The following is a 26,537-nucleotide window of genomic DNA, read 5'->3' as shown; positions in this document are numbered from 1 at the left end:
GACAGATGGAGAAGAGCAAAGGCCCCTGTCCTTTCATTGGAGAACTCCTTGTGGCTCCCCGAACAAGACAGTGACTCCCCAGGGGCTGGGCTTAGGGTTTGTCTCCCTGGTTTTCTCTGCTGGGATGACTAATATGGACCGGGGCAGAGGGTCTATATCAATCTAGCCCAGCAGAAAAATGAATGAAAATTGAATTCCCCAAGGAGAATCGGGGAGCTGTTATCCAGACAGAGATAAATCAAAGGATGCCACAAAGACAAGGGGGAGCAGGATTCCAACAGCAGGAGAATAATTAAGGAAACAGTTTCAAAATGCAAATGATAAAAGAGGGTTTGAGAGGAATAAGGACAGGAGGAAATAATTGGGGATGGGGTGACAAGGAGCAGAGGCAGCGAATTCATCCCTCAGTGGAGAAAGAGACTGGGCCTCAGGATCCCCGGTGTCTGAGGGTGAACTTGCCCACTCTGTGAAGTTCCTAAAGTGCAAGGGTTAGAAGACACACAAGTCTGCTGTGCGGAGTGGACGGAGCACCAGATTGGGAGTCAAAGGCTGGATTTAATTTCCAGTTGACTCTGCAACTTATTAGCAGTGTGACCTTAGGCAAACCACTTAACTTCTCCGTTTCCTGATAATCATACCCAAGCCCAGGCATGATTATGAAGATCAAATGAGATAAAATATGTGGAGGAACTTTGTAAAATGTAAAGACGAATGGAAGCTTTAATCATTTTCTTAAGCTGAATTCTGGAGATTCTTCCCTTAGAACTGGATCCACTGACATGTTGGGTTTGGTTCCCAGAAATGTAATATGTAAATGTCCAGAAAGTACCAGATACTCTTACTGGCTATTGACCGACTGCCCTTACAGAACTTAGACCTGGGGAAAGCCACATCACCACCAGGCCATCCTCTGGTACCCACCCTCCCATTGGGTTGTAGCTGGAAGGCACAGGTCTGAGGAGGCTCTGAGGACCATTGCTCCTGGGACGTCACTGGCCAGCCATGGGCAGCTGTCAGTGGGAAAAGCCCTGAGTCAGCTCAGAGGTTTAAGTCCGAACAGATGCACCCCAATGGTCTTCCTGGGCTATTCCACAGTAGAGATTATCTGCCTTCTGTGGGAATCAGCCGTTCTTCCATTCTGTGGAGGGTAGAGACAAGCTTAGCCCCTGTTAACCTCAGTTTTTTCATCCACCAATACCACTTATTGAACTGTTGTGAATAATAGGTGGAATTATACATGTAGAAGCACTTACCCTGGTGCCTGACACAGTTTTAAACTTTCCATAAGTGTTGGTTATTATTATTACCACCATATGCTGTTATGTTGTTATCATTATCGCTATCTGCAGCAGCAGCAGGCACTAAAAAATACATTTAAGGAAAGATTTTTATTGGGGATTCATTATTAGATGGGAAGGCTAAGGCCCCAGGAAGAAAGTGAAATACCTTGACAGATGTAGATGTTAGTGGAAGACCTTGGGAATGGGACTCAGCTCATACCAGGAGGCAAATACCTCTGGAAAAGTTTAGGAATGTAACAAGGGCATTTATTCGTGGAGCTACATTGCGTGTACATGTGGGAACACAGAGGGGTGCGGGGGGAGCAGTTGCCCACGAGGTCAAGAACTGAGAGCCAAACGGATCTCCCAGGGCTCCTCTGCCATTGGATAGACTTGAAAGTGGCATCCCCTGAACCAGCCCTAGGCACAGGAGAGTCTCCACCACAGTAATGCTGCCCCTCACCCAGTGAATGACTTAGTGACATGCAGTGGGAAGAGGGCAGGACCCAGGCAGGTTCATATCAGGGGAGTAGGAGCCGCAGAGAGCATTTTAAAAATGTAATATTAAATTATAAAAATAATTACCACATATGCTCTATATTTCACTGCATATAAATATTTTATCTTTTACGGATATTACTGAAAACATATAACAACTTTACAGTAAATCTGAAAAAGAGAAGAAAGAAAAAATTTCATAAAATACATCTCCCTAATATACTATTTTCCATAATGTACTTCTGAATAGCATTCTGATATATTTCCTTCCAGTTTGTCCTGTGTTTTTGAAAACAACTTTTATTAGTTTTTTTCCACTTTATAAAATAACGTGCTCATTGAGGAAACTGAAAAAAGCAAAAAGAAGAAAGTAAAAATTATAATGTACAGGTAACCACTTTTATATTTATATATATTTCTATTTACGCTTCTTTAAAAAATAATTATCCTAAAGTTCATACTGCTTCATATTCTCTTTTTTCCCTCACTTCCTTATAAATCTCAAACACTTTTCTACATTATTACTCTTGTGTTGTATTTTCTAATGACTGTATCATTCCATTTTATATACTCTAATAATCCCCTGCTGTTGGATATGCAGGTTATTCTCTTTTTTAAACGTCCTTGCAACTATATCATTATAAATATTCTTGATTATTTACTGTGGACAAATTTTTGTATGGATTGGGTCAAATCCATCACACTGTTGGGCTATAAAAGATATTGCCAAAATGCCCTCAGAGGACATTGTCCCTCTTTGCATACCCACCAGGAAACTGTTTTCTAATTTCCCCACACCCTAGCCAACAATGGGATTATCACTGCTTTTATCTTTAACATTTTTACATACTTATAATCATACAATAGTGCATTCTGCTTTTTAAAAAATTTAGTATTTCACAAGCATTTCCATGTTGCTAGGTTTCATAATTAGTTTCAATAATTGTATATTACTTTTCTTTTGTTGGATTTTTAGGTTATTTTTCTCCAAAATGTAATGCTGTAATAAGCATCTTCATGTATGAAACTTGTTTCGAATTTTATTATTTCTGTGGAATAGACACTCAAAAGTGGAATTTCATGAGCTAAAGGGTATGAAAAATTTATGGGTTTGATACATATTGCCTAATTGCTTTCCAAACGAATTTAAGAGCTTATAAGCACACCAACAATATTTGTGAGAGTAGCAGTATCAAATAACCTTCACCAGCACTGAATTCTACCATCCGCCCCCCTTTACTCATTGAACAGACAAAAAAGGTGTAAGTGCTACGATGCTTTGTTTTTCTTGTCTTTGATTCTTAATGAGGCTGGCATTTCCTCGTGTTTGTTTACTAGCTAAATTTTTGTAGAAAACATTTTGGTAAACACTGAAAATGTCACCGGGTTCTTGGCTTTTTTCCTGTGCCCTGGAGTTACCTCGCAGGTAAACAGGGCAAGAGATGATGCCAACCCAGTACTAGGTCACATAGAAGTCACTGTGACTTCACTGAAAACAAATTCTAAGCGCTGACAGCCATGCCATCCGCTCCCACACTCATGCTTGTCCCTCACAAACCCTGGTGTCCCCTTTTTGGGGACAACGCCAGGAGAAAAAGCAGGGGACACGCTGGAAAGTTGGAGAGAGCACACAGTTCCCTTTCCCACCCGGGCTGGACTCCACTATGCTGGGATTACACATATGTCTACATCTCTAGAACGAATTCCGAGTGGCGGTGTCGCGAGCTCTGGGATCCAGAAAGCCGCCGGGTCCGGGGGATGGGTGTTTCGCGTCTGCCGGTCAGGCGGCGTAGAGAATCTGATGAAGCATGAGGAAACCTCGGCGGAGACCTGTCCCAGCGGTGGGCCTTCTGTTTTATTTCCTCCAGGAACTCCCGTTGAGAATTGCTCTGTGTGTGTGTGTGTGTGTGTGTGTGTGTGTGTTGTAAATACCGTTAACAACACACACGCCTTTGCTGGTTAGCCCCTGGGGTGGTGTGCTCGCTGCCGCCCCGCACACACGAGGTGGGGAATTGTTCAAAACGCCCGCGGTCGCAGCGCTGAGGCAGAGCGGTCTCTGAGGACCGAGGGCAGGACAAGCTGAGAGGACGCAGGCAGAGCAGTCGGGACGGGGCGGGGAAGGACTGAGGAGCCGACTCGGGGCTGCAGGCCGCGGCGTGCGGGGGCGCGCACCGGGGGCCCGCGCCCTGCCACCTCCGTGCGCAGACCCTGGCTGCTCTCCTCGGCCCGCCGCAGCCCGCTGCGTGACTCGCGCGTTCCAGGCTGAGTACTGGCTGTCCCTGGCCCGGCCTCAGCCAGACGCGGGGGAGAGCGAGCAAGGGCTGGGAAGCGCCGGCGGGAAAGGAATTGGCCGGAGGAGAGGAGGAGGAGGAGGAGGAGGAGGATGGAGTCATCTAGTTACGGAGCACGCTCCGTCCGCCCGAGAGAAGCCCGGGACCAAAAGAGCGCGACGGGAAGACACCGCCGTGCGACCCAGGCCTCCGGAGCGCCTGCCCCGCCCTTCCCCGCCCCTTGGTTCGAACGGAGGGGCGGAGAGGACACGAACCGCCGGCTGAGGCCGGAACCCCGAGAGGATCCAGGGAAACCTGCGAGCCCCAGACGCGGCCGTCCGGGACCACCTGCTGCCGCGGCCGAGCCAGCTGCAGTATTTATACACGGGGCGCTAGCCCGCACCGCGGGGAGCAGGGGGAACGGCCCGTGAGGCCCCGCCCCGCTCCATGCGGTCCGGCCCTCCTGCCCGGCCGGCCTCTCTCAGGGCGCTAGCACCACCACTCGGGCCTGGGTCCGCCGCTAGCTGCTGGGTGGGGGGCTTGGCTGAAGGGCGGGCCTCCCTGCGGAAAGCGACGTCACGGCCGTTCCTGCAGTGTGAATGAATCAAAATGCCTGGGTGACCGCGGCCTCCTGGGCGGCCGGCACGCGAAGGGTGGAGGGGGAGGGGGAGAGAAGCGGGCGGGGGGAGGGAGGAGGGGAAAAAAGCCAGAGCTGCAGCAACAGCGTCTCCTCAACCCGGGATGTGCACCAACCCGGGAGAGCGAGATCAAAGGGATTTGAAACAGACTGAGGACTGGCGGGGGGAGGGGGCCAGGCAGCCTGTGGAATCCTCCTGTAGAGGCGGAGGGTCCGGCTTCCACCGTGACTTCGGCGGTCTGGTCGGGTTTTTTATTATTTTCAAATTTCTGAATCCAGCTTGAGCGAGAGAACGAGAAATCTCCGTAGACTGCGACTCGCTGGCTCTCGCTCGGAGATGATGCAGAGCGCAGCTGTCCCCGCGGAGGGGGCTGTCAAGGGGCTCCCGGAGATGCTTGGTGTGCCGATGCAACGTAAGACACCCCCCTTTCTCGCTGACTTAATTTGATAACGAGACGGCCGGCAGCTTTGGCCGGTTTGGGGCGGGCCGGACGCTGCGCGTAGCCTGGACCGGAGAGGACGGGCGGGGCGAGGGGCCGGCGGCCCGGGCGTAGAGGCGGTCACAGGGCAGGGGCAGCAGCTAGAGTGCGTTTGAAGGGCCTGGCCCTTGGCTTTTGGGGGCCGAAAGTGAAAGCCTCACGGATGGTGCTTGAGGCGAGCCTAGGGATACCGAACCCCGCATCCCCAGCCCATGTTTTTTCTAAGAGCCTTGGGGAGAGTGCTGTCTGGGGACAGACACCAGAGGAAAGAGCTGCAGGCCAGGCCTAAGCGCTGGGGTGGTCCCCCAAACCCTCCTCCCCCGCCGGGGGAGGGGGCTACGGTCAAAGCTCGCAGTACCGCTAGTGCAACTTCACCCCAGCTGGCGGGAAGTTAGAGAGCGCGTCCCCCGCCGCCGGGGCTGGCGGCGCAGAAGCCCAGGCCACACGCGCTGTCCCCGCGCGCAGGGCGTGCGCGCCTGGTGCGTCCGCAGCCGCTGCTGCCCGCGGCGCCCGCCGCCTGCGCCGCCAGGGACTGCCGGCTCCTGGTGAGGAAGTCCACTCGCCATATTCCAGCTAGCCGAGGAATGAAGGGAGGGAGAAGCACCGGGACGAAGTTGTGAACTCGGGGTACAGCCTTGGCGCACGCGAGAGCAGGCTCTCAGTATGGTTCAGATTCGAAAGGAGAGAGATAAGGGTGTGCGGGCGCTTTCTTTCCCGTCCCCGAAATTAGGAAGGCGGCCGGAGCTCGGGGCTTGTTTATCCTCAGGTGAGTGCGTGTGTGTGTGTGTGTGTGTGTGTGTGTGTGTGTGTGTGTGTGTGTGCGCGCGCGCGCGCGCGCAGGGATTTTCCCAGTGAGAATTTTCTCTGTTCCTTGCTGGTGAACGAGGTCTTCGGTGGAGAGTCTGTGCGGAGGCCAGAGCAGGTCCCGTGGCGTCGCGCTCGCTTGGCTGGCGCCGCGTGAGCCCTGCCCCGCAGGCTCGCGGGTTCTGCGGAAAGCCCCTGGGCACGGTAGAGAGAAGAGGGGCTCCCTCACTCCGCTCGCCAAGGGGCTGTGCTTCCGCCCGCGACTTCTTCAGTGGACCGGTAGCTACATCCTTGAGGTTTAAGTAAGGACCGGCTCATCCACGGAGGGTGCCTACCTAGGAACTAGGGCGCAGCAGCGCGCCCTCCTGCGCCCCATGCTCCTGCTCTCCATGACATGGTTTCTGCCCCAGCAGTACCTCCAAGGCAGGCTGGCGAGCGTGTCTGTCCCCTCACACCCCTACCCCGCGACTTCCTGGGAAGTTTGTGAGAGGGGACTAGAAGAGGATAGCTTCACTCAAACCTACTTAGGTTGTTCCTTGACTATATACTACAGCTATGTTTTGTATCTTTTTCTGTCAACTGTTGGCAAACAGTTCCAAGTCTGCGCTGTGCCTTGGGGAATTTACCGTTAAGATGTATCTGTGGAAGGCGTTGGGGATTCACTGACTCCTTACTACCCCAGCCCACCGAGGGCAGGAGGGAGTGGATCGTCAGCCCCTGCACGAACACAAACCCTGGCAAAGGTGCTGCAGCTTAAGTTGATTGTACCTTTGCGCGAGTGAGGGGAGTGTGTGAGTGGGCGCAGGTGTGTGTGACTCATGTCCTTGTTACCCGATACAGCTGTGCTTTAATAGTTGTGGTCCATAGGTGGCCTCTGTTAGGACCGCAATGTAAGACGGTGGGTTTTGCTCTGACAGCCTTTCTTTGGATGCGCAGGACACACTCTCAGAAGGTCTCACTTTTCGTTTTTCTTACTCAGAGACAGCTTTGATTTTGTCGTCAGGAACTCGATTTCCTAAATTGCCTAGAACTCACCTTCAGAGCTACAGTTCGCCAGGCCTCGGCGTCTGGGTTGGAACTGTGGAAAACTTAATGAGGTAGAGAAGGGGACTCTCATCCCAGGGTGGTCCAGTGAGGCAAGGCTGAACCAGGAGGGGTTGGTCTGACCTTCCTTTTGTCTTGCCGTGGTTCTGTGGCCTGGGTTGGAGGAGGCACTGGCCAAAATTTAGGGGACCAATCCCTGAAGGCTTTGGGATCAGCTTTTTTTTTTTTTCCTTTTGGGGATGTGTGTGGATTTTACCCTCCCCCATTGCAGCAGATCTGGCTTCTGGCTATTAAGCTGTTGGTGCTGGGCACTGGGGGACTGGTCCCCTCTGGCACATATACCCGATCATTCTCTTTCTTGGGGCATCGGACCCAGTAGCCTAAGAATTCCATGGGGGGGTGGTGGACATGCCCTTGGGCCTCAGGGAGGAAGAGGGGTTAATCTCCGGCTGTGGGTGTTTAAACCTGGTAGTGGAGGAGACAACAGAAAGGCTCTCCCGCAGGAATCCCTCCAACCTGCCAACTGGAAGGGTCACCCACCACCCCACCACCAGGTTCTGCTTCTTCACTCTGGGCCACCACAGATGGAGCACTTGGCAGCGCAGGTCTAGAGATTCCCCAACCTCAGTGCCTCTGGTGCCCTGGCCTCTAGGGGTGTTTTAGGGGTTGGAATCCAGTATAGTCTTTTGCTTTGGAGGGATGGGTGAGGCGCATTCCCTTCAGGAAAACGTTATCAAATTATGTAATCATTTCTCTCTTTTGGTGGCCTTCTTCCTTACACCCTGTACGCCCCCCCCACACAGCGCCTCCCGACACTGCTCGCTTCTGGGTGGCCTGGTCTTTGAAGCGATTGCTGGCCTTCTGCTTTTCCGTGCAGAGGTTGCGGAGCGGGTCCCGGCCTTCCCGCTCCGAGAGCCCCTGGGTCGCCCGATCGGGCCGTGCCTGGCTGGGGCTTCTCCGGACAAACTCGGGGGTCTTTATCCGTTTGAGGGGCGTAGGCCTGAGCAAGAAGCTCGGGAGAATCCGGAGGGAGGAGGCTGGGAGCAATCCGAGACCAACTTTGGGTAGAGAAATAGAACACCCCGCGCCCCGCCAAAGCGCGGACTGGTGGGCGGGGCAGCCCCCCTCCCGCCGCCTCAGGTCAGTGTTTTTTAAGGAACTCGAACCCCGGCTCCTTGCTCTGAGTGGTGGGAGTGCTCTGCAGGAGGCAACACCTTCGACACCCTCGGGGTCACATCCAGCACGCGCAGAGTTCCTTGTTTTGTGGGCGCCAGTGGATAGGTTCAAAAAAGGACTTCGTCCTAAACTGATGCGTCCCAGCTACTTGGCCCACGATTTAGGGTGGCTGGTTTCTCTTGTTTCCGGCACACCTGCCTTTGTCCGGGGTCGTCCCCGCTGCCTCCCCCAGGGCTGCCAAGGTCCGAGTTCCCACAGCGCCTAACCCAGCGCTGGGTGCGCTGGCCTCTTAGCCTCCTCCGAACCTCTCTCCTCCCCGAATCCAGCAGTTCCCCCACGCACCTGGGTCCTGTCGGCCCCTCTTGCTGACCAAGACGTTTGGGAATAGTGAGGGACGTCCAGGGAGGTGGGCGTTTTATCCGCCCCTTGCCCTCGGTTTTGGTCCATCTCACACGTAGTCTCCCGGGGCTCACAGGAAAGGACAACGGACATCCCGGAATGCTGGCTAGGGAGCAGGCCAGCCCCGCGGGAGGAAGGAGTGATTCGCCGGGTCCAGGCTGGGAGTGGTCAATGAGAAGCCAGCCCGGGCGTCTCCCATCCCTTCCTTGTCTCCTAAAAGATCTGTCTTGCGCTCATGTGAACCCCGAAGCTGTGGGGAAAGGGCATTTGATTTTGTATTTGGCAGGATCTGGGCGAAGGACCCCTCAGGACGCCTCACTACCCTTTCTTCCCTTCCTGGCGCTCCTGCGTGGGGTGAGGCTCCCTGCACTGGTCGCGTTAGAATCCTCGTCCCCGACCTTATCCTCTTGCGGGCCATTTCTTAAGGGTGGAGTGAACTCACTTCCCGGTGGGCAGTTCTCTCAAACTATAGAGCAGGGATTTGCTCTTCTTCCCATTCCTGTCTTTTCTCGTGGTGCCAGGGAAAAAAAAAAAACACGGAAAAAAATATAGAGATTGAAATTCCATCAGATTCCAGTACAGATATCCAAACAGCAGCCCCCGACGCCACAAACCTCCTTCCCCGCGTCACAAAAATATTGTCAGGGGCGGGCCAACTTTTAAAGGTCAGACTGGCTGTCCCCGTCGGCAGATTCGGGCCTCGCGGGTTGGGGATTCAAATTCTCCAACTGTGAGGATCCCGTCCCAGCGTCGGGCCAGAGCCACGCACCAGCCAGAGGGAGTTTGGAGAAACCCGGGTGACTGCGGCCGTGCCTCGCTTGGGGTGGCGGGAGGCCGAGGGCGCCCGAGGGGCGCGCTGGCTCCGGCCTCCTTCGTTCCCTTGCCTAGATCGGAGAGGGCAGAGAGGGCGGAGGGGAGCCCGCCTGGGGAGCCCGCCTGGGAAGCCGCAGACTCAGGGCGCTCAGGGAGAGGAATTAACGATTTAACCAGGACAAAGAGCAGGCAGGTGGGGCGGGTGAGGGGCGAAGATCTGCACTGAGCGGTCCCATGTCCGTGTCTAGGTAAGACGAAAAGTCGGGACTGAAGAGAGGAGACAGGACCTAACTCGAGTGGTTTCCTCGCTCGGTCGCCGTCCATCCTCGCGGAAAACCAGAGCCAGGCGGGGCCGGGCGGGAGCGGCGTCCTCGGGTCTGGGAGCGCGACCTGCGTGACCTTGCCACCACCAGGGCAGAGCTCCTCCGCCCCGCGGGCAGGCGCCGGCCTGGGTGGCCCGGGGGACTGACGATGAATTGCATCCAAAAGCGTTTGCTGCGCACCTATGGGCGGCGCAAGGTCCTGAGCGAGCCTGCCGCGCGCCCTGGGTTTTTGAGGGCTCGCTAGGGGAGGCAGGTGCGGACAGGGCGGCCCTTCCCGCGGAGCCGGCTTCGCACGCACCGCGTCCAGCCGCCCCGAGTGGAGGTCGCAACTGCGCAGGGGGCAAAAGAGGGACGGCCACCGCGCGGCGCATTAGGCATTTCTGCTCTTTGGCCTTTTCCCACCGTCCACTTTGCCCGTTCCTCTTCCTAGTTTATTATCCCTATTGGTCTGGGATTGGCCAAACCCGGAACCAGTTTCCTACCTGTTTGCAGCCGGGCAGACTTTTTTCGCGCGAAGAGGCGCGGCAGGTGGGAGCGCGGCCAGAGAGCGGAGACAGTAAGCTCTTTTCTTGCGCATACCCATTTCGCACCAAGAATTTGGGAAGACAAAATTAACCCCCTACGCTGGCGGCACAAGTCTTTCTGTGACTTTTTAACCCTTAGAAAGCTGTTCTCACATTTTGGGAGCGGCTCCTCCGGCACAGAGCCTGGAGGCAGCTGGCGGGTCCCTGCGCTGCGCGCGCCCTGCCCGCATTCTCGTCTGGGCTCGCAGCGCTCAGCGGAACTTGAAGAGCGCTTGAAATGTGGCAGGCTCAAGAGAGACGAGGTCTGTACCTGCGCAGCCGTTGTTGTAAATTAAATTCGACATGGGGAGGGAATTGGTAACACTGTGTGCCCGGGGAGGAATGGAGCGGGCCGCGGGTTGTACCCACCATCCTACAGAGGAAGCCGCGGCTGGCCTGGCACTCAGCGCAGGCTTCACTCTTTGGGGCTCAGCGGTTGGCTTCATCACGGATGAGACCTTTTTTTTTTTTTTAAAGAAGCCAGGGCGAATGTCTTTTAAAGGATTCTGAAGGGTGAAACTAATCAGGAAGAAGAATTACTAGCAAAACCCCGGGCGGGATGAAACCAGGAGCGGCGGAAGTTAAAGGAAGGAATACCAAAGCTAGTTGTACCTCCCTCTTGACACGCCGAAAACAAAGCGGGGTTAAGACAAGAATGTAGGCTGAACGCTCTGGGAATTAGAGCAACGTGAGTCCTCAAGACGTCTTGGGGACCGCCTACGCGACCAAATACCAGGGTCGATTTTTAAAAAATCGAGTCCTAGAGGTGAGGTGGGGGTCGAGGCAGGCGGGAAACCGGCAAAGCAATGGCTTTCCATTGAGTAGACAAAACACAGCCCACAGGGGCGTCTTGGATTTTGAACAGTGACCTGATGACCCCGCTGACCAGGTGTAGACAGCCTCAAGTCCTAAATATTTCCATTGTCCTAACACTTCCCTTTTGCCTCGGATTTTAGTGTCCTTTCACTCTGTGCTACAGTCAATTAGTGATTACTTAGCACCGCATTAGCAGACAGAACCCAGAGAGACTCAGGCGCTGGGAGGGCTGCCGCGGAGGAAGGGGAGGGAGACAGTCACACCTGCAGTCATCCGGATTGGGAAATTAGTTAACAGGGACTCACCTTTCTTTCTATCACGTTGTTAAGGAATCTCCTTCGAGCCTCTTGATTTAGTCAGTAATGGTGGCTATCTTGTGGTTTTCCCTGGGAAACTAATCTTCTCCAAATTAAGGAGTTGTGGAGGGGGAGGGTTGGTGGAGTTGGATGGAGGGACCTTGTGCCATTAGGGAAATTTATCAGGATTCGGGCTGAGAAGCTTTGGAATGCAGAGCGACTTGGAACCAGTTTAGCTGCTGAGTGGACGCAAGGGGTAATCTTACCCACTTTGGGAAACCTAAAGGTTGGAGACAGACTGAAACAGCAGTTTGCTATGGCAGCACCAGATGCATTACTGTATATAGATTGCTGGGTTCCGAGATGGCTGGGGGTGGGGCTTACTTTTGTAATGGTTTTCCGCCTTTCCTCCCTTCCTGGGATGTGTTGTTAACAATGCCTGTAACCCAAGTGTGAGCGAACAGGGTCTACTGTTTTTAGTAAAATTCCATCGTGGCTTGAATATCTGTATTCCTTCTCTCTCTCTTCTTCCTTTATCCCTTCCTTCCTCTGTCTCTTCCTTCTTTCCTTTGTGAGATCTTTGCGGGGAGGAGCATGGGTTTGTGCAGGAATTCTGAGCACCGGGGTGCCATTGGGGGTTGAGTGCCCAGCAAGCTACAGAGAGGTGAGATCCATCTCTCTCACTGTGTTCCCTGGAGGCCTGGGAGGGAAGAGCAGTTTCTGGGTCCAGAACCAGAAGCAGCCCTGGAGCTGGGCTATTGTTTGCTGTAGGAAGAAAACCTCACATGCCAATGTGAGGTTTTACCTGTTTTAGTCCTCCGTTTTACGGAACCCTGATCAAAATGGAACACAGATCAACCATTCTGAGGCACTGCAGTTGGGGGTAGGTGGACAGGTTGGGTTTAATTGGCAAAATTGAAATTGATTCTCCCTTGGAAAATGTACTTTGGGTTAACTGTGTTAGTGGCGGACTGGAAAATCATCTTGGGAGGCAACTCCTAACCCCTGTTGTTATTTTGGTGGTTTTCTTTTCTCAGATCGTCCCACTCCCTTTCCCTCTGTCAATCTGGGTCTAGTCACAGATGTTTTACTGCGGCATCTCACGCCCAAATGCCTTTAAAGTATAATTTGTTTTCATTATAATGTTAGGGGGTTAAGGGATTGGTTCTGGGAATAGCTTAATAGAGAGAAAACTTGCGGCCAAATTAATTGAAAGTTTCTTCTTATGAGGGACCGGTTGCCAAACATATGGAATATTGCCACAGAATGAGACATCAGAAAAATACGTTGTGGAGATTTAGCAATGATTAAATGTGAAAAATGGAGTGGAAATAGATGTGTACGGCATTTCCATAGACTGTCATGGATTTGTTTAATGTGATTTTTCTGTTTTATTTGCAATTACTGAGAATATTCAGTATCCTACTGAAGATTACTAATTCCGTGTCAGTATATAATCTAGAAGATAATTCTATACCTGCAAATATATGTTTACATTTCTTATTTTATTGACTATGGGACTCCTCCTATTAAAATGTTATTCAGATTCAGCCTTAAAATGGTAACATCAAAATTGTCTCCAGGATACTTTGGATCTTTTATTGAAGAGGTTACTATTTTTTGAGCTAAGCAGAAGAACAAAGGAGATTTTCAAAGGGTCGTCAAACCACCAAATGAAACAAATAGGACCCGCGGTGGGAAGGCTTCTGGAGGAGAAATGGAGGGAAAAATAGAACGTTAGGCGTGATCATTTCTGATATGAAAAGGATTTTCTGACTTCTTCCTAGTTGTGAGTCATTTGTCAAGACAAATTAGAAAACAAACTAGAAATTAGATAAGATGTAGACTGAAGTATTTTCAAAGTATGTAAGTGAATAGAATTATATTAGAGAATATAATTTACCTTAAATGTGATACCAGTGTTTTTGTTTGTTTGTTGTTTGTTTGTTTTACTTTTCCCAATATTTTTGTGGCTGGCCCAGATTACTACTATATTTAATGCTGCCATCACCATCACAAAGTTCAATAAACCTCTTATCCTTAAGTTTAAAAGAATTAATATTGGAATTTTACGCTTCAGCTGTGTTGTTTATGAGATTATTCTTACTAGGTTATTGAGATCCCTTAAGAGAAAGTTAATGAAAACATTTTGGAAAATTATGTTATGGGCTCTTCAAGATACATTGGTTTAGAATAAGGGAACATATAAATAAGGAAACCCTAAGCTGTTCAATAAAAATGGAGTGTCTTTAATAGGGAAAGAGCAAATAAAGAGCCAGGAGGGGGAAAAAAAAACCAGACACATCTAGTTATGATTTGTCATATAAACTGCATCCTTGGTCTCAGTCCTCTGTTCCTTCAGTCACAGTTAGCAGGTGATTTAAAAGGGGAGTTGTGACCAGAAAACAGGATTTTATTTTCAATGGTGATGGCAGTGACTTTGATTTGGAAAGTTTTATTTTTAAAATATGTATCGAATAACAGAACTTTTAATTAATTTAATTTAACTGTACCTCTGTTATAATTCTTAGATTTGGATATTCCAGAACTTAGGTATGAGTTTAGGCAGGCCTGGTGTCATACTTATGTCCTGTGGCTTTATGTTGACACACTTTAGAATTAGTCATTCCCAGACGAAATCAAGGAGCCCCCACTGAGATTATTTTCCCAACCCGCCTTTTCAAAACCACCTTCCTTCTTACTCAGAGAACCTTAGGTAACAGAGCAGCATTGTCTGCCGTTAATTTTTCTCCCCCTTCTATGTGGGGAAGGACTAGAGAATTCCAAGAAAAACATTTGCATAATATTTCAATTATATGTGTGTTTCCTTAAAGCCCCATTTGGCTTTTTTTGTAGTCAGTAAAAAAAACTTAACAAATAAATAAAATTGTGTAGTTTTGGAAACATACATTGGCCAAATGTTATTTAAGACAGAGTTCAAAAAAACTACTTACCAGCGAAAGGATTTGGGATGAAACCCACCAGACAGAGGTGGCTTTGGTGAACACAGTTGGAAACCTTGGTCTTCAGTCAGCCCCAGAATCTATCCCAGAGAAAAAGAGGGTTCCAGCCCTAGTTTGGCCCCCAACTGTGTACCCTCAGGGAAACCCTTTTAAATGTAGATTAGAGGTTCACTTTTCTCAGGATCTCTAGGAGGAGTAAATGAGCTTGCAGATTTGCAAGTACTTGACAAAGTTCAAAGTGCTGGTAAACTTAAAGAGGAAGATCACGGTTCCGTTTTGCAGAGGGAGTCACCCTCCGCGGGCTGGAGTGCTCCTGGGTGTCTTAAGGGGATGGCCAAGCCAATAGGGAGTATTGTGGGGTCTGCAAACGGGGAACCCTGGAAGCATCTCCCCAGGACCACCTCCCTATCCAGAAAGAAGCAAGGAAAACCTTTTCCTGGGCACTAGGCTGTCAAGCCAAATTGTTTGTGAAACAAAAAGAAGAACTCTATTTGTCCAAAAGGTAGTGAAAAAGCAATGTCTTGCAGGATTCCAAAGCGGCCCATCAAAGTCCAAATTTTACAAAATATTAATCTGTTCTGAACACTATTCCGGCCAGTACAGAATACCTGTCTTTAAAATATTACAGTATTCACTTGCATTATGAGTCCAATGGAAATATCTGAAATTCTAAACCACTTTCCCAGAAAGGTACACTTTCTTAAATACATTTTAGAAGTCATCGTCAAGTATGTTGGTTCTAGTTTTAGTCTCTTTCGTGGAAAAAAATGTTTTTCCTCACGTTGTTCATCTTCTGTGACCAAAGAGACAGAAAGCACACTTTTTCAAAGAATTAAAATCGATCAGACCAACACAAACCATTTCTGAAATGTTTCATGGTGGCCCCTGGTTCCTTGAGAGCAGTTTCTTGGAAATGAAGAAACATTGAGTGGGGAATAAAAATGCACAATAGTTATGCCATATCACCAGAGGGCTGAGGGCAATTTGATCTACCACAGACCACATCAGACCTTTGATCTCTTCCACTTCCCAGCTTTCTGAAACTTCACTAACGGAGGAATTTGGGGATTTAAAACAGAGTCCATTGTTTGATGGGCCACTCTGAAAAACAAGCCCCTTGTACCTCCACTAGGGCACTCAGGTGATTTGAGGGCTGGACATCACGTTGTGTGTTTTATAAGCTTCCTTGATGAAGAAGTAGGTTATGGCTACAGGCAAAGGGTTTTTAGTTATTTCATATCAAATAAGAAATAGTCACTTCACCATTGGGCATTTAGATGTCTCTAAGAAAAATACTAGAAGCCTCAAATGTTAATATGAACTCAGTCCTTTCTTACCTGAATACATTACAGCAAAAGTGAAGTGAGGTCAGGCAGTTGGTGGTCCTAACCGCCCCACTCTCACCATTCACATGTGGGGAGGGGACCAAGGTCTGGCAAATTTGCCCTCATTCTATGGAAGAAAGAATCTGACAGATTTCTTTATTCCAAAAAAACTGAATCTTGTAATGTTGCATTATCTGCTGTTCATACTCTGGGATAATGTTGATTAGAAAGGGTTGTACATTTTCCAGATGCTTTAGAACTAGGGGTGTGGAGGAGAGTTTTGAGTGTTTTGGAGGGGGCGGTGGGAAAATTATATTGGGAAATAAAGAAGCATGAAATAATTTTGATACACTTTAAATATATAAATCCATCTTGCTGGTGGCTAGTCAGGAAAAGGGAGAAGGGAGCTGGCCGTTGAGCTTGGACAAATGTATTATGGGGCTAAGGGTCTTATACTCATTAACTGATATGATCACACAACACCACAACCCCAGAGACTGGTGTTATTATCTCCATTTTACAGATAAGAAAATTGAGGCTCAAAGAGGTTAAGCAATTTGTCCAAAATCACATACATGGTAGAATCAGAATCTCAAAATCTGGCCTGGGATTTATTGTAAACAATTTGGCAGACCTAAAAATTTGAAGATCTAAACTCTTAACAGAACTGAAAACTTTCAAATTCCCTCAATAGTTTTCCCAAAAGGTCTTTGAGCAAAATTTTCTAGTTCCCCCTAGTTTTCTATTTCACTCACTGCCCACTCTCCCCACCGCCCCAGAGTTGGACAGCTCCCTCATTTCGGAGGTGGCTTCCTTTCCGTAGACACAGCTTGACTTCAGAAGAATTGGCTTTTTCCTGGAATCACAATGCCTTAGCCCTTGTATCAGGATATGTGTGTGCATGTGTTTGTGTGCATGTGTGAGTGTGTGTTAGTATCTGTGGTATATGTGTGTGTACATATGCGTATGTGTGTGTGCTAAATATGCATGTCTCAGTAGATGTGAATATGTGCAGGTGCGTTTGTGTCTAAGTGAATGTGGTATGTGTGGGTGCCTTTGTCTATGTATGTGTATGTCTCAGTGTATCTATTTGTGATTATGTTTTCCTCTGTGTGTCTGAGTGTATATGTGATTATGTCTGTGTTGTGTCTTTGTGTATGTTGTAAGTATGTGTGAACGTGTGTACATCTGACTTGTGTATGTGTCTGTGTGAGTGTGTGTGATGGTGTCTGCTTGGATAGCTGTGTACACACAGCTGTTCTCCCTGTGGGCTTAGGTCTGTGCCTTGGGCCGTGTCTCTCCTGGGTGCTGGTGGATGGCCCTGCAGATGGGAGTGTATTGTACTGTGTGGTCCAGCATCTCCACAGATTCCTTGCCTGTTCAAGGGATGTTGCTGTCTTTTCATGCCTGGGTTTATCCTCTGCAGAGCCCCAGCAGAGAGCATCACCACAGAACACTTTCCTGCAGATAAGATAAAAATTTTCATTTTAAATGAAACGACTCCTTGGATCAGGAACTGAGTTTATAGATCAAATGCTGTCTTAGTGACTGCAAGGATCTGCTTAAACTCCAGTTTTTAAAGTAAAATTTCGTGATATCAAATACTGCATGAATAAGTTGAGTTTACTAGCGATTTGGAAATTTTGGTTACGACTTTATTTCTCTTAGGAAACCTATATAACTTCTGTCCTGTTCAGACTCTAAATTATTTTTAAAAAATCATAATTTATTGTAGGTTAAAAAAAAGATTTGTTTTGTTGCTCTTTAAAATTTTCTAGTTCGTTCATATTTCACACATTTCTTTCATCTAAATAATTGCATGGAGCACCGTCTCCTAAAGTGTGGGGTTGAGTTCACAGGTCCCCACCCCCTCACAGGCAGGGATGAATCTGAACTTGACAGACGCCATCAACAAGCTGGCACTTTGCAGCTGGGTGGAGGCGATCAGCCGGACAGGGCTTCCCACTCCCAGCCCTCCTTGGGCATTAGGTGTCTGTCCCCTACAACACACGCATACTCTGTGCAAAGGATGGAAATCTGTCCCTCAGACAGTTCCATTTGCCTAATTGTTGGGGAGCACCAGAGGCCAGTGGCTCATCTGCTCCTGTCACTGCACACAGAGCAGCTTTGAGCCACCTCCATTTACCCTCCGTAAAGTGACAGGGTCGAACCAGCCAGGTGGGGTGATGTCTCAGACCCTCCAGCTCTGGGGTTGGGTGAGCCCATCTCGCACACAGGCCCAGTTGAAATCCTGGTTCCCCCGTTGTGGGACCTTGGACACTTTGCTTGATCTCTCCCAGGCTGTTTCGTCATCTGTAAATTGGGGATAATAACACCTCCCTCACCAAGTTGTGTGGATTGAGGAAACATACATTTAGGACCTGGCACAGTTTATAACAGGCTCTTGTTGCCTGGTTTTACTATTACTATAGGTATATTGTGGGTCTCTTAAACCATTTCTACATTATCTCTGTTTTAAAAAATGCTCTCTCTCTCAAAATCTACAGTGGAATACAGTGGGAAAGGTTTTGTTTTCTTTTAACTTAAAAAGCACCCTTAGTATGTCTCTTACATTTTTGCCAGACTCAAGGACCCCCAGTTGGGTCCCAGGGCCTCTCTCTGAGAATCCCTAGTGTGGGCAGCCCAGCCTGTCCCTGCCGGACACATCCCCTGCAAGCTGGAGGTCGAAAGAAATGGCTGTCTGCTGCTTTTAGTGTTGTTCCTAAATATGATGTTGCCTCAGCTTCCAAGCCTCTAAAACTCCCCTGCCCGCCCTTCCCGCATACATTAGCCTTAATGTATTCTCTCTTGAATACTCATCATATTAAGGCTCCCGGTAGATACCTTGCTCGAAATAAATTTTACGGGCATGCATCCTCGCCCTCATCCCCATGCATTTGTGGCCAGGAGGAGAAATAGAACCGCTTTCCTCGGAGGCCAAACAACAATTAGGTGGGAATTGGCGACCCTCTGGCCCGGGGGGAGGGCGGGGTGCGGGGAAGGAGCGGGCTCGCGCCCCGAGGGTCGTCCCCAGACCCCAACCCCCAACCGTCGGGCTCTCCAGGGGTTAATTTGCCCCCGCTGGCCGGCTGCCTGGCTCCTGGGACAAAGACATCCCTAGCGGGTCATGTCCCCGGGGCCTACGGTCCACGGCGACACACAGGTCGGGCCGGGCACTCTCGGCTCCGGGGGCAAAGGTTCCTGCAGCTCGGCACCCGCCCGTCGGCACACCTCTTCCCTGAGCCGGAGGGCTTCTCATTAGGGCTTCCTTCCCCTCTTCGAAAAAGATGCCTGAGCAATCTTCCTCCACACCTCCTTCCTCAAGCCCCTGGCTCCGCAGCTGCTACAGCTCCGAACGCGAATTCCTGCAGGGGAGATCCACACCCTTTCCCGCTTAATGGCCAGGTTTACCTGTGTTGTCTCCGCCGCTTGCCCAGGCTGGACTTGTCATACCACAGCAGCTCCAGGTTATCCTCCCCTCATTCCCTAGAGTCTCACCTCTTCTTTCCCAACCTCCAGCTGGTAAGGGCCCTGCTCTCGGAACCCTCCCTGGCCGCTCCAGGGATGCCAGTCCCTGATGGTCCCTGGAGAGAGGCAGGCGTGTGGTTGAACGGGCACCTGCCTGGAGGTGCCAAGCACGCCTCCCCACCAACCACGGCATAGTTGCTGTGTGATGTGGGCCCTCTCTGAACCTCCGTGGGGGGATCTTGACATCTTTGCGGAGATTCTCGGTGGGAGTTCAATGAGGTCAAGCCCAGGATCGTGGGCCCCTAACTTTCCTTACTCTCAGTCCAGCGGCACCACCTCGAGCACCTGGTTACTGCAGTTATCTTATCTCCTAATAATAGCAAGCCTTTACTGAGCACCTACTGTATACCAAGTCCCATCCTACGTATATTGATTCATTTACCTTGACAACAATTCTACCAGGTACTATTGCTATCATCACCCCACTTTTACAGGTGAGAAAACTGAGGCAGAGAGAGGCAATGTAATTTGTTCAATCTTAGAAAGCGGAGCCAGGACACAAAATTAGGCAGTCCGGTTTCAGAATCCGTGGTCTTCATCTGTGTCCTACCTAGCCCTTCTTATTTGATGGAAATTCGTGTAGCTGTCATGTGTTGAGCACTTTTCTGGGACTCCTTGGTAAGTACTTATTGGTTGAACAATTTCTTTGCCAAAGAGGAAATGTTTTGAGATAAAAAGAAAGTCCCATCTGAACTGGGACAGGTACCAAGTGTCCAGGGCTACACGTATCTGGTAGTTTTCATGGGGCATTTTGGTCTGCGAATCAGGTCAAAGGGCAAGGAATCTAGTGAGTATGACTTTCGGGCAAATGGTGGTGGCTACCAAGACCATGAAGGAAACAAGCTGTGCTGGGGTTTAATTGGGTCCAAGATAGACAATTGTGTGTACAGGGCTAATGATGACAGTTAGTGAATGTCCCAACAGTGTGTCTGTAAGTTTTAGATACAGATGACTTAGTACTTGAGAAAGCTTTCTCTCTACATAGGTTTAGATGTGCTTAAAATTTCCCCCTAATGCCTTGAGACTAATTCCTTATTTCAACACTTTAAAATTATATCACAACCAACAAACTTGTTATGAATCAAGAAACACTAGATTCACGAAATCTCACGAGAGATTTGGTTTTAGTACTTTTGTTGACATTTGGGGTGTGCAGGAAAGACTAGTGAAGAACTGTTTCAAGTGAGCTTCTTAGAGAGGATTTGATCAGTAATTTATTTGGTGAAAAATATCTGTGGAGTTACTCTTGTGTGCCAGACATTGTGCTAGGCACGGATGATACAAAACTGAGAAAGAAATGCTGTTCCTGTTCCTTGAGGATCTCACCTTCTGATGGGAAAGATGGTGTGTAAAAAAAACAATTAGCAAAAATGCTATTTATAGTAGAGGTGAGAAACCCCAGGGTTACCAGTCTCATGACATGCTATATCACGAGGCTACCATAGGAGGCCAAATGCTTGCACTTTTATGTTTTTGTTCTTAACATTTGTTACCTTCCCTTTTTTGAGGAAAAGGACCAGGGAAAATGGCTAGAGATGCTAGCACTATTTGTTCATCCAGCTGTGAAAGCCTGACCATTTTGAAACTAATTCAGTGACTCAAAATACTATCAACCCCCTGAGCAATCCCTTGGTAGAGATGGGATGACAGAGAAACAGACCTTGGATAGGAAGTCACCCAGCACAGGAACAGGGTGCGGTAGTGGTTCAGGTTCAGTTGCAGACAACAGAATCCATTTTCACTATTTAAGTGGAGAGTGATCAATTACCAGATAGGTAGTAGATGACTTTTAACTCAGTGGAGCCAGTTCTGGACCAAGCTGCTGGGAATAACTCCCAGCCCCCAGAATGTTGTTGCTTCTGCCATGATTGCTCAGGACATTAAAGCCAGAGAACCCTGTAGCCTCTGTCATGATCCACACCGGCATAGTGGGAGCCTGCCTCTTGGCAGGCTCCATTCAACTCGGTTCTGAATTCAAGTCTCTTCTAAGTTCACCTGATTGGCAGACTCTAAATCACTTTCGGAACCCAAGCTGCAAGGGAATCTGGAAAAGCAGTTTCTAGTTTTCCTGTCTGCAGTACATGAAGGCATATTAGTTGGGTATGTTGATCGAGTTAATCGATGGTATCTTTTGCATTTCATTAAAATGCTGAGATTCTCTCTCAGGAGACTCTCTCAAAATACTGAGATTCTCCAGTGGACAAAGGATTAATCTCCAAAATATATAAACAGCTCATGTAGCTCAATATTAAAAAAACAAACAACCCAATCCAAAAATGGGCAGAAGACCTAAATAGACATTTCTCCAGAGAAGACATACAGATGGCCAAGAAGCACGTGAAAAGCTGCTCAACATCACTAATCATTAGAGAAATGCAAATCAAAACTACAATGAGGTATCACCTCACACCAGTTAGAATGGGCATCATCAGAAAATCTACAAACAACAAATGCTGGAGAGGGTGTGGAGAAAAGGGAACCCTCTTGCACTGTTGGTGGGAATGTAAATTGATACAGCCACTATGGAAAACAGTATGGAGGTTCCTTAAAAACCTAAAAATAGAATTACCATATGACCCAGCAATCCCACTACTGGGCATATACCCAGAGAAAACCATAATTCAAAAAGACACATGCACCCCAATGTTCATTGCAGCACTATTTACAATAGCCAGGTCATGGAAGCAACCTAAATGCCCATCAACAGATGAATGGATAAAGAAGATGTGGCACATATATACAATGGAATATTACTCAGCCATAAAAAGGAACGAAATTGGGTCATTTGTAGAGACGTGGATGGATCTAGAGACTGTCATACAGAGTGAAGTAAGTCAGAAAGACAAAAACAAATACCGTATATTAACGCATATATGTGGAACCTCGAGAAATGGTACAGAGGAACTGGTTTGCAGGGCAGAAATAGAGACACAGATATAGAGAACAAACGTATGGACACCAAGGTGGGTGGTGTGATGAATTGGGCGATTGGGATTGACATGTATACACTGATGTGTATAAAATTGATGACTAATAACCTGTTGTATAAAAAAATAAATAAAATAAAATTAAAAAAAATACTGAGATTCTTTCTCCAGGAATACCTTCAGGCATGGACTTTGGTCACTACCCACCCCCAACATATCATTTCTTTTTTATGCCAGATGACCTCTCAGTCCATGCTTAGGCAGGGCTTACTTTAGAGGCTGAGGTTTTTAGCACAGATTCTACCCAGTAGTGAAAATGTCATAGAAATAAAGGTGAATGTTATTGGGTCTTCCTGGCCATTGGCTGTGGAATTGCAGCTGGCAAAAGTGGAGTTAGCTGATGCTGCTAGCCTTGTGGTGCTCTTAGAAACAGGCAACCCTTTTGGGTCAAAGCCACCCAAAGCCAGGCCAGCAAAGCATGGATTGGATTTCAGTCCCAACCTACTCCTTTGACCAGGCACCTTTGTGCAGTGTACAACCTGTACAACTGTATGTGGCAGCCCTGAGGGTTTGGCTCATGTTCTTTCCCAAAACAAGCAGAATGAGAAGACATCCAAACAGCACCTGGTTAGTGGTGCCGTACAGAAGTCTTACATTGCCTCTCTCTCCTCTCTCCACAGAGATCCCCCAGTGTGCTGGCTGCAACCAGCATATCCTGGACAAGTTCATCCTGAAGGTCCTGGACAGACACTGGCACAGCTCCTGCCTCAAGTGTGCAGACTGCCAGATGCAGCTAGCTGACAGGTGCTTCTCCAGGGCCGGGAGCGTCTACTGCAAGGAGGACTTCTTCAAGTAAGTCAGAGCTGGGGGCTGCACCTTGCTCTCCTTGCCCTGATCTAACTGCCTGCCCCATGCAGTGAGGGGGAAGTTCTCAGTAAGGCAGGGTGGGGAGGGCGGGAGTCCACCCTGGGTGGGGTGGGTGAATCCTGGTGCTGAGAGGCTGTTCCTCATTGAGGGCCCCCTTTTGATCACCGGCCCCATCACCCCCTGAGGCCCAGAATCTCGGCCTCACTTGAGCTCTGCAAGGGCCATGGGTGGGGAGCCAGCAGGAGGCAAGAGCCAGACTTCTCCAGGGTGGCTGACAAAGGATCCCTGCAAATCCTCGAACGAGTTGCTCTTTCTGTCTTGGTGAGTTGGTGCCCCAGGGCACTTGGCTGTATCATTCCTGCGGCTTTCAGAGTGGTACTTTGAATTTTGTGCCCCAAATCTAGAGGCATCTCTATGGTTGCTCCTAGGGTCTCAGAGCAGTGTTGCTCCCGGTAGGGGTTGAGCCAGGCTCAGACAGTGTCATCAACTTCAATGGAAATATGACAAAGAGACAGTTTTGTGTGACGGTTTAGAGCCCAGACCCTGCCTGGGTTTGAACTCACTTACTAGCAGTGTGCTCTTGGGCAAGTTATCTAACTTCTCTGTGTCTCAGTTTGCTTATCTGTAAAATGGGGCTGATAATCATAGGGTTGTTAGTTTTGAATGAGTCAACATGTGTAAATTCCTTAGGATACTTGCCTGATACATGCGTATCAGCTCTTAAGCCTGTCCTTGATTTTTCATTCTGGGGTTGGGTCCATCAGAAACAAATCATGTTGGAACTTTAGGTCAAAGTGAGGGGATCTCCTAGAATTTATTTTCCATGGCATTTAGTCTGAGACTTCTCTCCAAGAATTTATTACCTGAGGCACTTAGGCTGATGCCTCAAGTGACGTGGGCCAGCTGGTAACAGCAAAGCCAAGAGCAGGAGGTGGGGGGTGTCTGTCAGCGACACAGAGCCCAGTGTGGGTGGCCCACGGGGTGCGTGGAGCGTGGTGGGACTGCCGGGAGGCTCGCCAGCGCTGGGACACACTGGGCACAAACGAACAAGCCCCGGAGAGATGGTGTGTGTCCTTCAGAGGGTGTGTTTTCTGGAGACAGGGAGGAGAAGTAGGGAGAGGTGCCAGTCCTGACACAGAACGTGATCTCTCACAAATCCTCCCCAAGGCTTAACTGCGGGGAATAAGTGATTTGAATTTCCGATTCTCAAATTTGGTTACTCCAATATGAGTCGAAAAGCACTTTAAAGATGATCTTGGTAACCACAGGGGCTGCCTCCGTGGCTTGTGTTCAGAAGGTAGCACTCATTGTCACCATCACACTTTGGTCAAATGAGCACTGCTCTCTCCTTGGGCGTGTGTGTGTGTGTGTGTGTGTGTGTGTGTGCGCGCGCGCGCGTGCGTGCGTGCGTGCGTGCGTGTGTGTGGGGGCACATGTCTGTCTGTGTGTGTGTGCATGTCTGAGCTCCCTGAGGGTGGGGCAGTAGCTAGCACAGGCAAACCCAATGAATCCTTGATGGTTCCAGTTGAGGGATGGGCCTCTGCTTCTTCCTCTAAGTCTTTTTTGTGGACTGTTCCCCTTTCTCCCATCTTCCTTTTGCTCTCCCCACCTCTGACCCTCGCCCTGTTGCCTTTATTTTGGCATTTACGTGGTTCTGTCCCCTCTACCCACATCCTTTCTCAGCAGCACGTTTGCCTCTGCCTTCCTCCCTCATGGATGCCGTGGCCGAGCACCATGGCAGCTCTTATGGGCCCCTGGATGGGACGAGTGTCATCGTGCGTGGGGGGAGGAGGGCAGGAGGAAGTAGGTGGGTGGGCCTGGCCGTCGGGGTTTGCTGAGCTGTCCCTGCTTCCAGGGCCAGCGCATCATCCTCCTATTTGGAAATCCTCGGTGAGCTCCAGGATAGGTGCTGAGATGTCCCTGGGTCAGAATTCTGGCTGGGGTTCAGGCAAGACCTGTCAGGACCACAGACCTGGGGCTCTGTCATCAGAGAAGCTCCTTTGAGCCCCGGCCTTGCCCTAGGGCCCTATCTGATGTTTGCACCTCGACTGGCTGCCTCCGGGTGGGGGAAAGGGAGGTGGCAGCAGCTGAAGTGTAGACTTGGGTTTGGGAGAAGTGGTGGTAAGGAAAGAGGGTCGCTCTAGACCCGGGAGGAGCCCAGGGTATGGGCTAAGGAGGGATTAGCACAGGCCTGTGAGCCGTTAGCCCAAGACCAGAAATACAAGTGACAATTACTCACCCAGGCCGTTGCCCTGGGCCCCTGTCTCCATGGCCTTGCTTATCAGTAATGTCCCTGCTCATCTCCCCACATTTTGCTGCCCACACACCTCCCCACCAGACCAGCGTCCCCCCCACAGCTCAGCTCCTGACACCCCGACCCCAGCTCCTTCGGCAGGGCCCCCTCTGCCTACAGAATATCCCAGAAGCACTGTGCCGCCAGAGCCTTCCACCCTGTGCCCAGCCTCCCATCCAGCTCACTGCTTTCCTTGGGTACCCGATGCCCCCAGCAAGATGCCCCATTTCCCAGCTGTTTCATCGTCCAGGGATGAGGTCCACCCCCTCAAGGTCTCCCCATCCTTCCATGACGGTGAGTCCAGCCCCGCAGTGGCCTGGCCACCTTGCCCCTTGTCTCTTCCGATGACTCAGCACGAGCTGCTTGCTTTGCTCATTCCTCACAAACCTGTTTGATCTTCCCCGTTGGCTTGAGGAAAGGTGTATTAGTCACTCATTTTTCTGTCTTCCCCACGCACCTGGCCCCGAGCCTTGCCCATAGGCCATCGCTGGGTTTGACGCAACAGAGAGTAGATTACATAGTGAATTCACAACGCACTGTGGGGACCAGTTTCTTCCGTACCTGGCTTGGCGTCCTGCGAGTCACAGAGGCCCAGGATGCCTCCGTTATTTAGCCCCAGTTCTTCTCCTTCCGCAGGACTGCTCTGCTTCCTAAAGTAGCCCACTCTCAGGACTGGATCCTCTTGTAAAGCCGGGGAGCTGGCCGCATATTCAGTGCTGAAACCAGGTCATTACCTCTGTGATGGGGCTGCTGGGTGGAGAGAAATTGAAAACTGAAGTGATTCTCCCCACTGCCAATGGAGGGGCAATCAGACACGAAGATCGGGCACCTCTGAGGCCCTATAGGGAGGCCACGTGGATTTGCAGGCAGTCAGACCTCACCCAGCTTTTGGGGACCAGGGCTGTTTGGTACAGGAAGGCACATCTGCAGTACGGTTTGGTATAGCAAGTCACAGTCCTTGGTGAGGACAGAGAAGGAGAATTGTCTACGGTCAGAGCGGCCTCACCTCCCATCCACAGGGGTCTTGGGACCTGCTGCCCGCTTGGGGCTCAGGCTGTGATTTGGTCACAGAATGCGTGGGTCTGCTCCTCACTACAGCTCATTAAAGGTCACCAGGCACCTGCTTTCAGATGGCACACGTGCAGAGGGACACTGGGAGCAGAGAGAACAAGAGGCAGGGCAGGAGGGGAGGGCAGTCCCAGGCAGCCCAGGTCCCTCCCTCGTCTCACACCAGGC

At 49.8% G+C, this 26,537-nt stretch overlaps 1 protein-coding gene across 1 annotated transcript in view; it reads left to right on the top strand.

The window, feature by feature from the left end:
- The first annotated feature begins 4,913 nt into the window (after nucleotides 1-4,913).
- LHX4 (LIM homeobox 4) overlaps nucleotides 4,914-26,537 on the top strand; it is a 43,451-nt gene continuing 21,827 nt past the window's right edge. The window contains exons 1-2 of the mRNA XM_033847763.2: nucleotides 4,914-5,098; nucleotides 22,822-22,993. Coding sequence (XP_033703654.1) covers nucleotides 5,023-5,098; nucleotides 22,822-22,993 — 248 coding nt within the window. The 5' untranslated portion in view covers nucleotides 4,914-5,022. The remainder of the gene's footprint in view (nucleotides 5,099-22,821; nucleotides 22,994-26,537) is intronic.

The sequence above is a fragment of the Tursiops truncatus genome, chromosome 1, assembly GCF_011762595.2.
Source record: "Tursiops truncatus isolate mTurTru1 chromosome 1, mTurTru1.mat.Y, whole genome shotgun sequence".
Lineage (NCBI taxonomy): Eukaryota > Metazoa > Chordata > Mammalia > Artiodactyla > Delphinidae > Tursiops > Tursiops truncatus.
Note: the sequence above shows the minus strand (reverse complement) of the source record. Positions and strands in the feature narration are given on the sequence as shown.